This window comes from Ammospiza nelsoni, chromosome 3 (assembly GCF_027579445.1).
Source record: "Ammospiza nelsoni isolate bAmmNel1 chromosome 3, bAmmNel1.pri, whole genome shotgun sequence".
Taxonomy (NCBI): Eukaryota; Metazoa; Chordata; class Aves; order Passeriformes; family Passerellidae; genus Ammospiza; species Ammospiza nelsoni.
The window spans coordinates 31,044,597-31,062,150 of record NC_080635.1 but is presented as its reverse complement, the minus strand read 5'-3'; the positions used below and the strand labels follow the sequence as shown (position 1 = coordinate 31,062,150).

The 17,554-nt window shown below is 33.0% G+C and overlaps 1 protein-coding gene across 1 annotated transcript in view; it reads left to right on the top strand.

Moving 5' to 3' along the window:
* Positions 1 to 1,588: 1,588 nt before the first annotated feature.
* The window catches only part of DNAH8 (dynein axonemal heavy chain 8), a 112,971-nt gene continuing 97,005 nt past the window's right edge, over positions 1,589 to 17,554 (top strand). Inside the window, exons 1-13 of the mRNA XM_059467920.1 lie at positions 1,589 to 1,626; positions 3,843 to 3,927; positions 4,777 to 4,925; positions 6,380 to 6,569; positions 6,929 to 7,092; positions 8,053 to 8,229; positions 8,590 to 8,703; positions 11,186 to 11,293; positions 13,575 to 13,676; positions 14,934 to 15,080; positions 16,002 to 16,199; positions 16,736 to 16,812; positions 17,271 to 17,370. Coding sequence (XP_059323903.1) covers positions 1,606 to 1,626; positions 3,843 to 3,927; positions 4,777 to 4,925; positions 6,380 to 6,569; positions 6,929 to 7,092; positions 8,053 to 8,229; positions 8,590 to 8,703; positions 11,186 to 11,293; positions 13,575 to 13,676; positions 14,934 to 15,080; positions 16,002 to 16,199; positions 16,736 to 16,812; positions 17,271 to 17,370 — 1,632 coding nt within the window. The 5' untranslated portion in view covers positions 1,589 to 1,605. The remainder of the gene's footprint in view (positions 1,627 to 3,842; positions 3,928 to 4,776; positions 4,926 to 6,379; positions 6,570 to 6,928; positions 7,093 to 8,052; positions 8,230 to 8,589; positions 8,704 to 11,185; positions 11,294 to 13,574; positions 13,677 to 14,933; positions 15,081 to 16,001; positions 16,200 to 16,735; positions 16,813 to 17,270; positions 17,371 to 17,554) is intronic.

Below are 17,554 nucleotides of genomic sequence, written 5' to 3'. Positions count from 1 at the left end.
ACATCGGCCAATTTGTCACCTATTATATGGGCAAGAATAAGGAGCTAGTAATGTGCTACCAGGTGTTGCTTTTCAGCCACATGTTGCTTTTCATGTCAGCCTCACCTTTGATTTTTTATTTTCCACATCAGGTAATAATGTCTAAGAGAGTATATAACACTGTTACAGCAGTGGTAGGCTGTCCTTAGGCATCATATTAACTACTAAGGAATTCTTGATAGTTATCTTGATCCTTATTGTAATAGTACACTGAGCAGAATAGCAATTTCTGTGTATGCAAGTCTTTTCTAAGTTGCTGAATTTGGTATATATTTTAGAAACTAAAATTTAAATAAGTAATTTGTGTTTGAAACCATTTCTATTTCTCAGTAATTAGATATGCACTGAAATTATTTATATTGTAAAATATATTTGTTTTATAGAGAGGCATTCACTCCACAAAACGCATGTGTATGGAAAATTGTTTTTAAAAAATGTCTCAATCTTCATCTTGACGTTTGTAACCAATCATAAAAATGTATTTAATGTCTGGCATTTTAAAAACTAGAAGAGGATATGGTGAGACTATAAATTTATATACCTGGAAAGTCAGTTTTGAGATGCTCCTGCCTTCCGCAAAAGGTAGACTTGAAATGTTTGGATTGTTAGAAACATAATCTTTTCTTTTCAAATTTCAGATTTTAGAATGGCGGGAGCACAAAAAAATACTAAAAGAGGTTCAGGCAGTGCAGATGATGTACCTTCTGTGACAATCCACCGATTAGCAAGCCTTTCCTCTTCGTCTCGTTCTCTTGGAAGTCGAAGTCAAAGTTTTTCTAAGATTTACCGCCCTAGTGGCGTTCCGAGCGTGCAAAGTCATAAAGCAAAAAAGGTTATAATTTTCTGGTTCTTTCCTCAGATTATTAAATTCAGTTTATATTGATAATTAGTTTAAATCTTTTATTTGTTGATTTTATTTTTGTTTAGACTCAGTTCTTTTACTAAATTATTTCTGGCAAAAAGTATTTTTATCCATGTTTGTAATATTTTAAAATTTTAAAGTAATAGAGGTTAGAGGCAGGAGATATTAGCTGAATAATTTACATAGAAGCAAAGCTATACTCACCTTAGTTCCTGCAAATATTTACCCACCCTAGATACTTTATTTTAAATTGATGTTTTAACCTTTCTGTATTAATTTAATAAATTGAAATTTTGATTGTGAACAAGGAAGCCAGTTAATGTCACGTAAAAATCTTAAAATCTAACTGTAATATTCTTAATGTTTGTTTTTCCTTGAAAAATCCTCAGATTTGACTTCACATCTTATAATAATATTAATAATTTGTTCTTCAGTTAGCCTCTGAAAATTTAGGTATTTGTAAAATTAGGACATTTTGTAGCTGTAAATACAAGACAGTAGATTTCAACATTAGCTGCAAGTTAAGTAGCGGGTCATTGTTGTGATTACTTTGTGTATTTTTAGCTTGAAAGTCTTGCTTAATGTTTTAGATTCAATATGAAAGAGCAAGAGAAGATCGAAGAGCAAAAATCAATGCTTCATATAAATACATATTTGACGTTCTCAGTGCCAGGGTAGGCTTAGACTTAGCAACTGTGGAGGAAATGATATTGGACGTCCCTTCGGTGAGTCTGTTCTGCATTCTTATTGATTTAAATTATTAGTAAAAATATGTAGCAGATTACCCCTTTGATAGAAAGTGTTATCCATCATTTTTATTGTTCCTGCCAGAAAATGTGATTACTAAGGCACACAATCAATCTAAAAGGACACCTGACTAAATCTTTCAGCTGAGTTTCCCAGCAGATTTGCAAATATCTCCAATTTTTGATTGTAGCTTTTTCATCTTTCTTACCTCAAGGAAAATATAAATGCCACTGTTATTTTGATCAAAGGGTTTATTTTCACATCTAGCAGTTCCAAACAGTTTCATCCATCTGAGACTGACTTTATTATGTTCTAATTATGATCATTTTGTTTGTTAGGCAAGTTCTCAATGAAATTTCTAAGATAGTGCAAAAGTGTGTAACTTATGAGAGCATTTTGAAAATTATCATGTTGTTAGTAGTAAGAAAGAAAGATTAATCCTGCACCATTTAAATACTATAGAAATATTTGAAAGACCCACTAAGAAATTTCACTTTTGAGCGCTTTATTTATGTTTGTATGTTTAAAAGATTAAGTGGGTTTGCAGAGTGTATAGATCTTAAATCTGTGGAACTTCTGAAAGCTTTCATTATTTTTAAGTATAAAATGTTGTCTTTCATGATGTTTCAAAATGATTAAACAAACAGGAGGAAACAGTTAAACTGTTCTTTTAATAGATTATCAAAACTCAGTACGGCTGTTGTGAAAAGATACAACTCAACTTCTCTGATTACATTTTTGTTATTTGTTATTTGACTGTTGTTGCACCTCATTGATGTTATTTTTGTCTGTTAAGAGAGATTTGACTTAGCATTTCAGTCAGACAATATCTCCTTTGATAAAACAAATCAATTCTTAGAACTTCAGTTTTACAGTTACAAGCCAAATGTAGCCTTACTCCAAATTTGCTTGGGTTTTGTTTGTTTATTGATACTTTTATATAATAAAATCTACTTTTCCTCATTTGTTTGGTTTTTTGTGCTTACACAACACAGAGGTGTGCTAAGTATTGTCCCTTTTTTATGTTTGTTAAATGATATATTTTTAAATCATTCTGATTTAATGTGAAACGGCTGTTCTACACCAAGTTTGACTAATCCCAGCACTTGAGAAATTGAGAAATTTTGGGTTCTTGATGGGTTTTTTTGTATTTGGTTTTGGTTTGGGTTTTTCTGTTTGTTTACTTTTGTTTTGTGTGGGTTTGGTTGGGTTGGGGTTTTTTTTGGCCGTCGCCAGGACCATCTGAAAAATTATTGTGGTTGAATATTTTCCTGCTCCCAGTTTTAGTTTATTTATAAACTGTTTAGGCTGTTGGGGCTGTGTCAACATTGTCTCTCACCAAACTGTCATTTAATAAATTCCCATAAACATATGTCTTTGATATCCATGACTTATGTTTTGCCCTTTAAAGTGTTAGCCTGCATATATATTCACACAGTGGGTGTGAGAACCACATGGACTTGAAACAGCAGATTGATTCTTTGCAGAATCAGCAGCTGTGGGAACTGCTCACATCTTACCTTCTGTGTAGAGTCATACAAGCCCCAAAGTTACTGTTTGTCCTCCTCTTCTTCACAAGCTGGAGTGCTTCTTGTAGTAGTGAACTTTTTCCTGCTTTTTGTCACTGTGCTTTCAGCACTTTAACAATTTTCTCTTTCACTGTTTTGGGATGGGTCTTTTTAATTTATTTTTCTCTGTTTTAACCTTGTTAACACTAATGCTGTTAACAAAAGTGAAATGCACTTCTAAAGCTGGCTTGCTTTTTCTTCTTTTATTTTCATGCAATGTTGTCTTCTCACAAGAGTGGCTTCAAGTTCTGTCAGCCTGGGTGTCACTCATTTTCCCATCATTGCTCTGATTCAGCTTTAATATTTGTTTATTTGGGGAGGAAAAAAACATGCTCATAAGAAATATACCACAACTAGAATTGTATCCTTTGTCCCTGAACAGGTGATGCATCTCCACACATGCTTGCTAAACTTCTGACCTTTTTTTTTGATGAGGAGGAAGCCACTACCGTGGCTGAGCCCTTCAGTTGGATGGTTCTATATTCTCACAATATTTGGGGATAAACATTTGAGTGTAAACTGTGCCAAGAAAAGTTTAAACAGTAGCAGGGTCATATTATTTTTGCACACCTTTAAGGCACATAAAAATATTTTGAGTAACATGTATTCACTCTTTGTTTTAACAGTTCGATGCCTTTGATTCCTTTTTTGCCAAAGGAGGAAAAAAGTCATTGAAAATTTTTTATCAGGAGGGAGATCCACGAGGAATAGGTAAATATTTAGCAATAGTAATAGTATGTAATAGATGTAACAGTGCATTCTATTGTTCATTTCGTTTGAGGTTTCTCAGAATAAAATCTGCTTTTGCTTGTTCAGAATTTTGCAAGCTTTTGCTCGGAGGACTGAAAATTCATATTTTAAATGCTTGCTTAAAGTCAAATTGTTTAGGAAAAAAAAAAAATCTCAATTTTGGCCATTCCTTGAAGAAAGACTATAAAGTGTTATCCTGAAATACTGAATTGGTTGTGACTTTTTCATACATGAGTTTTGCCTGCAGCTCATTAGAAAGCACTTTCCTAAAACCTGTCTCTGAAATTTTATTTATTATAAATATTTGAAATTTCTCACGTTTTACGTGTGTGGTAGAGAATTAGAATGTAATGTCTGAAATCCCTAATGATTCACTAATTACTGCAAATAATGTTCTGTTACTTATTTATATTGAGCTATCAAATTGCATAGGAATATATCCACGAAGGACCTGAGGCCATCTCGAAATCACTCTTTTCTCACTTAGACCTGACATCTTTTTGGTAGGATAAATAGAAATACAGTACCTTAGTCACCAACAAATTGTTTCAGAACTATGGGCCTGAGCAAATTCTCTTTTCAGTGCAATACACTGTACCCAAATAGGTTTGTAAGATACACATTATACATTTGGTGTAGTTCTCTAATGGTGTGATTAATTACAGTTAGAAATTATACTGGTTTTTGTTCCCTGACAAAAGAAGAAAATAAATTATTTATATGTTCAATTTTATTTCCTTACATTGATTTTAAGCATTTTATAATACCCTCATTTTTAAAAAGAGTCATACCTATGAAATTCCTTTTCAGAATGTGGTCGGGTAATTCCAGATGTTGAAAAAGGACGTAAAATGTTTCAATTTTATTTGGAGAGGACACCAGACAAAATTCTAGGACTATGCCTATATTTCGTTCGCTATAAGAATGACACATCCATAAGTGATAAAACTATACACGAGGTACTCTCTCATTTTTTAAAAATACTAAAAGCTTTAAAAGCAGTTATTTTTTGTTTCATTATTTTTTTCACAGTTGTCACATAACTAAAGTTACTGGTAACTTTTTTGCTCTCCATTTTGGGTAAACAAAAAATTGCTGAATTGCTTCAGCAAATACTTGTGAATTTAGTGTCTTACAGGATCCTTGTTAAAGAAATATGTATTAATTTCTCATTCTCCTTAGTAGCGGTCAAAGCTGCTAAGTATATTTTAATTGTGATCAAAATTCCTAAGCTACAAAGAAACACTGAGAAAACTTTATTGCAAGTACCAGGAGACAAAAAGTTTACCTGTACCTTTTTATGTGTTTTGATAAATAAAATACAAAATAAACATTTATGCTGTATAAATTATGTGGCATGAGATCATCTGCTTTACAAGACAAATTCTTATATAAGTGTGGGCTTCATTATTGTTCATAGCTACATGTCTTAGTATTTGGGCAGTGCTTTAAGGGACTGCAAATTGATAACAAATAGTTTCACATATGTATCTTGTAATTAGTATTATTTCAAATTCTTCAGACAGAAAATCCATTATTATTTGATATTCTTTATATTTCATATTAAAATATTCCATTCCTTTTGAGACCCAAGCAGGTGAAGGAGAAAAAACACTATAATGAGTAAGATACAAGTTCTGTCTTTATCAAAAGCCTCAGTATTGCTCATAAATATCACTTTTCCATCAAATATCTTCCCAAATAATTCCAAATGCTGAAGGGATAAGGAAAGGAAATTTATGTTCTAGTAAGTTTGTTACATGATGTATGTTAATACTTGCTTATTTTAAGGACATTTTAAATACTGGAATATTAGACATGGTCGTACCTTGTAAAGCTTTGTTTTGGAGAGTAGGTAAAAATTTAACTTGATTCAAGATAATATATATTTAGTCAGACAATTGCTTCTTATATAATTTCAGACAAGGACATTCAGAGAATTTTTTGCTACTTGCAATTCATTAATTAGTAGCTAATTGTGGGTGTGGGCATTTTTCTACCATTTCAAAATTTCCAAACTCTATGTGATAGATAAATAACTGATGTAACAAAAGCATAACTAGACAGCTTTTTAAAACTGTATTAAATAATTATTCACTTCCCTTTTTTATTGAAAGTACTATCTTACAGGCACGATGTAAGTGTGTAATATAATGATTTTCTCTCCTTAAATTAAAGTTTTGTTTTGCATATTGGAGTGCTTTTATAAAAATATATTTTATATATATATATATATACATTATATATAATATATATAAAATATATATTAAATATATTATATATATATTAAATATATATAAAATATATATAATAAATATATTATATATATATAAACATATATTTTTATAAAAAAACTTATAATACTGTTTCTAGTGTAAGTTACTGCTTTGATAACAATATTTTTATGCTGCAGGAAGTTTCCTTTGGTGTTTTGGATGCCACTGATGGACTCCTACCTGGTATTAAAGATTTACTAGAAAAGGTTTTTCTCCCTGCTATCCTTGAAACAAGTAATTGGGGTGATTTAGGTGAGTCCAAAGAGGATACAAAGGACAAGCAGAAGTTTGTGGAAACAATTAAGAAATACATTTCATTTATAGGAGGTAAGCATTGCATTTAGGAAACAAACTAGAGGAATTTTGCTTAAGGATTTCTATTTAAAGACAGTAGTGTATAGATAAAGAACTTATTACATTCTGCAAGGAAAAATAAAATTATCCATTACTTGCATAATATATACATGGGTGGATTATTTTCTTAAGCAAATAGTGATGCATTGCTTTTAAGGAATACCACTGCATTTAAAATCAGATATTTCTGCTTTATGTGAGTGACGTAAATTGCTATTATATCAAAATGAGACTGGCTGCATATGTACATTTTCAAATTTAAATTGCTTTGACTGGTGGAAATTTATTTTAAAGTCTAAATTGGTTTGATATTGTAATTGCCTTTTTCTCAGGTGCTGCAGAATGCATTGAAGGAACAGTTGAGTTGAAAAAAGTAGATCACATTAATTTTTCTGAACTCCAGACCTTTGATAAAATAACTGCAGCTGCTGACAGTCATGACACAGTTACCCAGCTAGAGGAAGTACTTATGATATGGTATAAACAAATTGAACATGTAAGTTGCTGTTTTAACACATCAATTCAGCATGAATATGGATGAATATTTATAAATTATATGTGAGACTTGCCTGAAGTCTGCCAAAGGCTTCAGCTGCATCTCCACCCAAACTAAGAGAAGCGCTCTGCTTCTATGCACAAGGGAAGTTAAGTAGATAGTCCTCATGTCTAGGAATTTACAGTCTAGTGAGAATAGGAGTTTCTGAGCACTTAATTCATAAATAGTAAGAAGAGAACAGAGAGTTGCAGGACTAATAGCACTGATGAGGACCACATATGTATATAGAGCATATCTAACTGTACATTACCTGTTAAGTTTCTTCTGTCACTTGTGGCGGGAAGTACTGCTCTTAGAAAGATTTTTGGGCAGGCCCAGCAGGGCGTATTTTATCCAGTGTAAGTTTTGCATGGTAAGGTCTCAGTTATCAAAGTCTGAGACTTCCATGAAAAAGAGAGAATCCTTTGTCAAAATATGAATCTGTGTAGGCAGGGACATACTCTACTTATAAGGCATACTATAGTTAGTGTGTTTAGCTCATAAGAATAAAAATGTCAAAGACACAAAAAAAGAGCTGACTGCACATTTATCAACATACGAATGGATACATTTATGACTGATATATAATAACTTTTATTAAACTAGTTCTTGAAGTTCTGGACAAGTGAAATTACATTTGGTGCATTTCAATCCACAGGTTCTGGTTAAAGGCTTATCTATATACACTGATATTCACCCAGGGTGTGACAGCAAATTGTATTAATTGCCTTATTTTCAGTTTATAAATATGATGAAGTGCAATTCAGACTTAGAAAGCTTTTCCAAATGGGAACCATTTTCATGTGTCAGTAACTGCAAGCTTGTTCCTTTCTAAGTTTCCTCAAGAGTATTTTTTCTCTATAATGACTTGTCTATTTCCTGTAGTAGGCATTTGATTTTTTTTTTTAAATTGGGTTGCAGGTTCTGACTGAGAGCAAACAGCTAAGGAGAGAAGCTAAGGATTCAGGTCCACTGATGGAACTGGAGAACTGGAAATACATGTCTGCTAAATTGAACTTTATTATTGAGCAGATCAAAGGACAAAACTGTAAAGCTGTTATCAATGTTCTGAAAGTTGCACACTCTAAAATACTAAAGGTAATAATTTTTTTTTATGCTTTTTTTTTACTATAAAGGTGAGTTGTTTGTTTGTTAGTTTGTTTGTTTTTGTTTCATCTAAGAGAGATTTGCCAAGGATAATTAGAAGAGGAAAATTTAGATGTGTTGCTGGTGTACTGAATGTATCAAGACAAAGAACAAGACATTTCAGGAATGCAGCCAAAAATGAACATAAAATACATCATATGTGTAATAAATACAATAAGTTAACTTTTATTGCCCGCTTTGGCACTGCCTCTTAAAAATTCATTTACCAAAGTTTACTTCTGGCAAGTGAGTGCAAGTTAAAGAAATAGTTCACTATGTATGAAGTTTTTCACAGTACTCTTTTCCCACTAGTCATGGCAAGAATTAGATGGCAAAATCACAGATGCAGCAAACGAATCAAAGGATAATGTGAGATACCTAAGCACACTTGAAAAAGTTTGTCAGCCCCTTTATACCACTGATGTTGTAAGTATGACTTTTGCCATTCTTTATGCATAGTTTAGGTATTTACATAGACATCCCAGAGCAGAATAAAGTTTCCCTTCCTTATATTTACTTAAAAGCAATTTTTTCTAATTTACTACTAGTAATTTAATAATTTTTACTATTTTAAAAATTTTTTTCTAAAAGCATGTCAAGCTAAATGTTGAAACATTATTATATATTTCATCAAATATAGTATTTTGAAGTATGTATTTGGTAAATATGAAATATGTATTTACTAAATAAGCATAAATACATACGATTTTCTAATAAGTCAGTCCTGCTGCTGGTATTATTTTTTTAAAGCAATTGAACCAACTACATGTTTTATAATATGAAAATCTCCAAATACGTCTTCCCCTGAAAATGCCATATGTGTCTATGGTACTTTAGTACCAAAGTACTAAAATTTCAGCTATATAGAAAATAATGAAACCTTATAAGGCAAAATAGGCAAAACATTTTTTAATAGGCAAAACATTTTTTGATAGGCAAAACATTTTTTTAATATGGAATACAATATTATCTGCTTCTATTTGCAGAAGTACCTGCCAGTCAGAATTTAGACAATTGGTTGTCTGGGTACACCATTCAGTGGTAGTTCAAGATATTAGTTATTTGGTATAATAACTATGAATTATTATAACAGGTGTATTGCAGAACAGAATGTAAGGAGTAAATACCTTAGAAAAATTGTGCTCATTCTCCTTTGGTTTTGAGTCCTTCATGTTTTGGTCCTATATGCCTCCAGCTCTCTGTCAGCAAGTGCTGCATTTCTTTTGAATCTCTGGCAGCTTAGGATCCTACTAAAAAGTTGTAACGGAGGGCAAGCAAAAGGGCTTTGATATGGCAGAGAGCTCATATTACATGGAATAGTGTAAGAGGCAAGTATGATAAGCAGTGTCACCAAGCTGTTTATCTTCAGCTCTTCAAGGTGTCACTAGAGGGTGCCAGGTACCAGGCCATAATGATGAACTACTTCATAGGTGTTATGAAGATAAAATTATTTGTACTGTAAACAAAGACAGACATTAGTGGGTGCAAACCTGTTGAAAAGTTCATCATTTTACCAATACAAGATAGTTAATTAGAGTTCTTTGTTTAATCTGGAACGGTTTGGATACATGTGATTTTCTGTTTAATCATATTCCTGAGATCAAGTTAATTTAGGTAGGATTTTCTATGATGTTCATCCTAAAAGCAGTAATTTCCAAGCTTAATATATCCTGTTTTAAACAGATCTTCATTTTGTGCAGTTGCATTTAGTATCGGGTATAGACAACTCTTTTATATATTAGCAAATAAGGGATGGAATAAGTAATACATGTTGATTTATGATGATATTCGGTGTGTGCATAAAATATGGCATTTAGTGTATGCAGTATCACACAGTGAACATTTGCGCTGAAGTAGGTTAATATAGGAAAATTCAGACTGAGCATTTAACTTAAAGCTTTGAATCAGAGAAATTTCTACGCAGTCCAGTATTCAAGGTTTTATTTTCTGTCAAGGATTGAAAAAGAAAACCTATAGACTCAGAATCTCCTGATTCCATTTCACAGGCGGTACTGGTTATGATCACTATGGACACAGATGGGCTTTTTTATACTATATTGCATTTATTTCACACTCTTGCTAAATGCAAATGCCTTCTATTCACACTATGAGTTTGAATTTGCAACTCAAATTTAATTACAGGAGCTTGGCTTCTCCATTGAGGGGTGACAGCCAAAATTACTTTCTTGATGTTCTGAATTGCAATTTTGACAAGTTCCTGATAATGTTAATGAATTGTCTTTTGTTTTTGTTTACTTTTGTTTTTTTCCCACCAAAATACTTTAAAAGCGTTTGAGCTACTGAGTATTTGTAATATCACTGTATGATTTTAACAATGTGAACATTGATTTCACAAAATATGTGAAAAATTTAGGTGTTTGATATGCTTGAAGGAATTAGGCATTTGTTAATGAAACTTACATTGTGACAATTATTTAATGAGTTTTCTGAAGGGTCTGAATGAAACATTTTATGTAAAGATTGTTATCACAATGAAAGTATATTAGCACCCTTACCTGAAGGAAAACAAAAGCATCCATCACAGAAAATTGCTGGCAGAAAAATACTTCCTATTGCACCAAAAAATGCAACCTTTACACTTTGAATCAGTGTTCAATTTTGTTCATCAAAATAGGATATTAAAATTATTTTATGTTGTAACATCTTTAATCTGATTTCTTAGCCAATGATCAAACTTAGCCATTAATTGTTCTTGTAAGTTGGTATTTGAAATCTTATTGAGCATGGTTAGTCTTTTTTAATAAGAAAACTTTTGGTAAACTGCCATGACATTTTAAACACTGATTGGTGTGGCTTAGGGAAATACATAATTCAGAAGTTAACAATAGAATGGAAATATAGTTGCTAAGAATAGAAAGTAATTTTTTTCTTGAAACTTTGCTTTGAGGTATTAATGACACAGGGAATACCATACTTGATAAAGGCTGTACAAATGATTCACCGTGTTTCAAAATATTACAATACTTCTGAGAGAATTACATCATTACTTATAAAGGTAAGTATATTAAACAAAATAGTAATTACAAAATTGGGTGACTTTTTAGAAGAAAAAAAAAAATTTGTTTAAATCAGTAGAGCATTAAAAATGTAAAAAGAGTTTAAAAATGGTAGTAAGTAGTGGGGTTCTGTAAGGGAAAGAAAAAGAACTCTGTTGATCACGAGAGGATTAAACTTGGATTGCAGATTTCTCTTCTGAAAGGAGCTTTGTTTATTCTTGGTTCATCAGTGTTAATTTTTTTTTTATTCTTAATTAATCTTCTGATCTGAATTAATCTGATCAGTTGTTTTCTAAGTCACAGAATCTGCAAAGGCTCTTTTTCTCTCAGCCTGGATGACCTAATGGCAGATGGCCATCAATCTGACTAGGCTGTTCCTTCAAAAAGTGAGAAAGATAAAAGGTTCCTGTTTTCTGAAGAAAGTCGTACTTGAAAAGTTAATTGAATTTCAGATCATAAACTTTCCCTCCTTAAAGAGAAAATTGAGACTGGCTGTGCATTTATACCAATGTCTTTTGCAGAATCCAGATATCCATTGCATGCAAAGATGGTTTGTACAATGATTTTCTAGCAAAGAAATCCTTCCTAACTAAGCCACACACCTCCAGTAAGCATTCAGGGGAAATTCACAGTAGACCCTCATTACACAGACACACATTTTTTGTTTCTTTACACCACAGAGTTCAGCATAAAATTTTGTTGCATTTCAATTTGAACTAGGATATTAAGAAGTATATGCTCTTTTGAATCTCTATTCATCGCTGTGGCTGTTTTCTATATATCACATTAGGTATATATTACCTATCCTAAAATGGGTCTTTGTACATTTGTATATTGACTCTTGCTACTGTCTATTATTTAATGGTTTAAGGGAGTAAGTATTTCATTACAGAGGCTAATAGCAAACTGGTTACATGAAGACATGCTTGAAATAGCAAGGAAAAATCTGTATTTTAATCCAGTAAGTTAAGGTCCCTATTTACTGTTTTTTTCCACTTAATGATCATCAGCAGTGACACTGGAGGTCCTATCTCCAGCTTCATCAGTAATTTTCTTAAAGTTTGAAGCTGCCTTTGGTATGGCAGTTTCCAGTCTTTTTTCAATTAGGAGTACTTAATGCCTGCTTTACAGTAGCCTCATGTCAGTGTTGCCTTTTTCCCAACCCAAAAATGAAATTTGAGATAATTTTAGTAAGGAGGTAATATAAAAGAGGATCTTTAATGAAGGCCTTCAGAGGCAGTTATGGAATAATGTCCATGAAAGCCTACCCCTACAAGGATAAGTACACATTTATATGTTTTAGGAAATTAGCATAATTGATAAAAATCACCAATTAGGAGTACAAGTGATGCAATTTTCCTTCAGGTCAAGCCCCTTCTCTGGAGCCCCCCCTTCAGCACTAGTTGTGCTTTGTCCATGAGAATGCATCTCGAAGAGTTGTTCTTGGCTTTGGCTCCCAGGTAGAACCAAGATAGCACTGGGGCCTTGTACCTCTCATGGGTTGAAACTCTAAAATTTGTTTTGTCGTTCTGCTTAGGGAAAGGCCATGGAAAAGTACTGGGAAAACTAGCTACTAACAAATATATGTGCAAAGAATACAGAGAACATATAGAAGAAAAAAGACAAAACCCAAACAACACCATCAGGAGAATTGTTTTGAATTGTTCATATTATTTAATAGACAAAAAAATTTTCTACCTGTAGCTGTTCTCTGTGGTATGTCTTCTGTATCTGCACATACTCCTCTCTCTCCTTCTGTCATGACTAAATTTGGATTTTTGTGGTTGAGAAGTGAAAGAATGGTTGAGAAGTAGAAGAATGGTTGAGAAGTAGAAGAATGTTTATTACTTTTTATAGCCACAGGAAATCAAGGTAAAGCCATACTGCTAGGATAAAAAATTCTCCAAGAGCAGTCCTTAAATAAGTGCTGCAAGTGTAAAGACAACAATGTAAGTGAAGAGTAGTTGGAACTCAATAAGTTCTTTTTGTTCTTGAATTTTGATTGATGACATTCTGTGTTTATGTATTGCTGCAATTATAGGACTTACAAATATGTCCTGGGACTTACATATACTTCTGGGGGTGTTCTCAGAGTTTTTTTTGGTTTTTTGTTGTATATATTGCATGTATTTTCTAGCCACTTTCCTCAAGTGAAATTTATTCCAAATTTGATTGATAGTATTGACATGTATATGAGAATTTTATTAGATTTTGAGAAACAGAAAAATTTACTGTTAAGCTTAAAATTACTGTTAAACTTTTTTCATTTGTCTGTCCTAGGTTACAAACCAAATGGTCACAACATGTAAAGCATACATTACAGATGCTGGCTTGAATCGACTCTGGGATCAGGAGACACCAGTAGTCACTGGAAAAATCAATGTTTGTATTTTGGCATTATATTATTTACATGTCAAACCTCTTGATTATCCGCTGATATTGTAAGGAAGTCCATATCAATATGTACCAAGTGCTTCATACCTCTTGGCTTTTTGATTTCATGACGTTTTGAAAGTTTTCCCAAGTTTTTCCATTTACAGCAATGCCCATGGACTCATAGTTGGCATGTTTGCTTTATGTGCAACCAAGGAATTAATATTTCACATTTTTCCATCTTGAGGAAGAGGGGCTATGGAGGAGGGCATAGCTCTGATATGGCATAGCATCTTCCTCTACCCTGGAAAATCTGGTGTTTGAATAGACCCTGAGTTTGTTGCAGTACTTCCTTTCCATACAAGATTTCCTTGCCACACCATGAAAAGTTAGTGTTAAGATAGTCTTCCTCTTCTTCATCTGATGGTGACCTATTAAGAGCAAATGCAATATGCTATGGTGAAATATGTGCAGCTGTGGGAATACTGGTTGCCAATGTTTACTTCATTTCCACATTCTCCTTTTCTGGACTTCAGTTACTGAGTTCCGCTCTTCCCCAAAAGGCATAGAATACAGAGGGAGAATCACTTCCCTAGTCCTGCTGACCACACTATTGCTCATAGAGGCCAGGATGCCACTGGCCTTCTTGGCCATGTGAGTGCACCGCACTGCTGCTCATGTTCGGTCTGCCATCAACCAGTACCCCCAGGTCCCTTTCTGCCTGGCCACTGTCCAGAGACACTCTGTCCCCAGCCTGTAGTGCTGCAGGGGTTTATTGTGGCCAAATGCAGGGCACAGCACTTGGTCTTGTTAAACACCAAATTTCTGATTTCAGCCGATTTATCCAGCCTGTCTAGATCCCTCTGCAGAGCCTTCCTACTCTCCAGCAGATCTACATGGACACCCACATTTGCAAATTGGCTGATGGTGGACTCAGTCCCCTTATCTAGATCATCAGTGAAGATATTAAAGACTGGGCCCAACACTGATCCCCGGGGACAACAGGGTGGCTGCCAACTGGATGCAACACCATTCACCACCACTCTCTGGTTACTGTGCTCTACTGCTGCACGTTCGTTCATATCTTGCAAACACTTTCTTCAGATACTGAAAGAAAATCACTGTGTTTAAGTTGTTGGTACCTCTTGACTGAAACCAGATTAAGTGATAACTAATGGCTTTGGAATGTCAATCGGTTTGAGTACTCTAGTCCCTTACTCTTAAGCATAGCATAATGAATATGGTTTTCTTTCCTTCACCTTTTAGGAGTGCATGTATCTGTTGAGAGAATATCAGAAATGCTTCCATGAAGCCAGGCAAGAGACTTCTAAAAATCTAGGGGAAAAGGCATTGGAAGTATCAGAAATGTACATTTTTGGAAAATCTGAAGCTTTTTGTAGGAGATTAGAAAAAGTGAGTATATTGAGTGCTGTTCTTATTTGCAAAGAAGAAGCTTCTCTCCAAAGACCAGTTTACAAAGTGCATGCTTGCCGACATAAATTCTCTTAATCATCCTTTAAAGGAGTCTGTAACTCTCTATTGAGAGAATTTAGGCACTTCCACAGATTAAGTCATCCCAATGATTGATGCTATTACCTCACAATTGCCTTCTCAACTTGCCAATTTATCTCTTTTAGTGTGGAGAGAAATAACCTGACCTAGATTCAGATCATTATTTTTAGAGGTTTAAAGTTATGTGAAAAGTAACACACTTCTGTTTTTTTTTTTTTTAATTACTTTAAAAACTCATGTTTACTGCCAAGCAGAATTCTTCAGATGATTCTGCTGCTTGGTGTCATCTTAACATTTAGCTTGGTAATGCAGTGAAGGGGTTTTAAACTAACATTCTTGAGTGGAAAAGGTAATAGGTGCTTCTTGGTACAGATTAAGGTCAGACAAGGGATAAGATGATAATCATCACAAGGTAGGAATTCTGTGAGTCTTTGATGTACTTTTTTATCACTCAATATACATACTAGTCTGTAGGGTTGTGTTTTTTTATTCTTTGATATATCTTTTTGTCATAAGTCTGCCATGTTTTAACTCCTTTTCTGTATTATCCTATTGGATCTAGCAGTAAAACATAAAAACCCTCTTTATCCTTAAGAAAAACAGTTATTATTTTACTTTGTGTTGTGTTGTGGTGACAACTGATGTTGAAAACTGGATTAATCATGCCTCAAGTATTGAAGATACTTGACTCAGAAACAACACATTTGTGAATGCAGTAGCCAGAAGAGTGGCTGTTGAATATTTTATTTTGCTCAGGTTTTAGTTTATAGAGGAAATAACAAAGAATTCATTATGAGCATGAATATAACATCTTTATTTCAGATAATGGAAATGATAGCCATAGAACAGAATTTTAATGCACTGACTCAGTGTGCAATTGAAGGTATAGATCTTATGGCAGTAAAATTCAAAAATATCTACCACATTTTTCAAAAGAAACCATATGACACCCTTGATCCACAAGTAACAGAATTTGATGTGGATTTTGTGAAATTCAAGACAGAAGTTGAACGTTTAGAGGTGAGTAATATTTTGACTTATTATAACTTACTTGGGAAAGAATTTATGGAAACTGATTGTCAGTGGGATGTTGGATTGTGAACAGGCTACATTGTTCTTCTAAACAGCATGGAGTTTGTGTTTGTCTGGAGGGAGATTTTTTCCATTCCTTCTCCTTTTTTTGAAGGAAGGTGTAAAATATATCAAACAGTGCTTAAGGATGATTTTCATTCTGTGGCCAAAATGACAAAAATTGTGATACCTGAGAGAATGATCTATGTGAAAGTCATTTATTAGCCTGAAGAAATGTGGTCAAATTTTAGGCAGAATAAATTTGCAACTAATTTGTTTATTTCATAGAATTGTATGACATTTTAGAGATTATTTGACTGAAAATGGCTATTTAATAATTATATTAAGCATGGCATTATGAAGGCTGCTATTTTGTGCTATAAGTGTGCTTTAAGTAACAATTTCAAATGCTACTATGTTAAGAAAGTATCATCAAAATACTGTTTTCTGACCTGAAAACCCACACTGAATTGTGTATTCTTTAGATACAGCTACAGAATTTTATGCGCACCTGTTTTCAGAAAATTTTGTCTTCACAGAATTCACTTCAGTTACTTCAAAGGTATTTGCAACTATGTTTTAAAATATTTTAAAGTAACTTGAAATTACTGATTTCCACAATTGAAACAGCCCAGCAAATTTTAAAACAAACAGCCTAATTGAGAATTTTTAATTACTGATATTCTGAACTACATAATAATGAGAAAATATATGTTTTATCTTTCTTATGGGAATCAATATATTCTTTTTCTTAATTTCATTAGAATATTATTATACACAAGAATATACTAAAGGAAAAGCCTAAAACATACTAAGCAACAACTACCAAAATACCCACCAGAGCAGAAATTTTCAACTTGTTTAAACTTCCTTAAAGAAAAAAGTTTTCCAGGTTCAAAATAATTTCCTAGATGTTTGCTTATTTCAGTTTATGTAATGTTCATATACCCCAAGGTAAATTAAAACATTTAATATTTTAGAAATGTAATTTTGGGTCATTTTTGTCAATTTTTAATACAGGTTTCAAAGTCTGAATATGCCATGCCTAGAAGAAGAAACAGCAAATACAATTAGTTCTATTCTTCAACATTATGTAGCAGAACTTGAAGCTACTAAAAAGGTATTTAATTTCTTTCCAGTAAGTTGTAAACATCAAGTTAAAATAGGAGAAAGCATTTTAATATGAATAATTTTTATTTTTTCTGCCTCTTTCACTAATTTACTCCCAATTCTCAATTTATCCTACTTCTGTTTTCCTGTTACAGGAAAACAAGCCTTAGTGAGTGGGCAGCAGAATATGCACA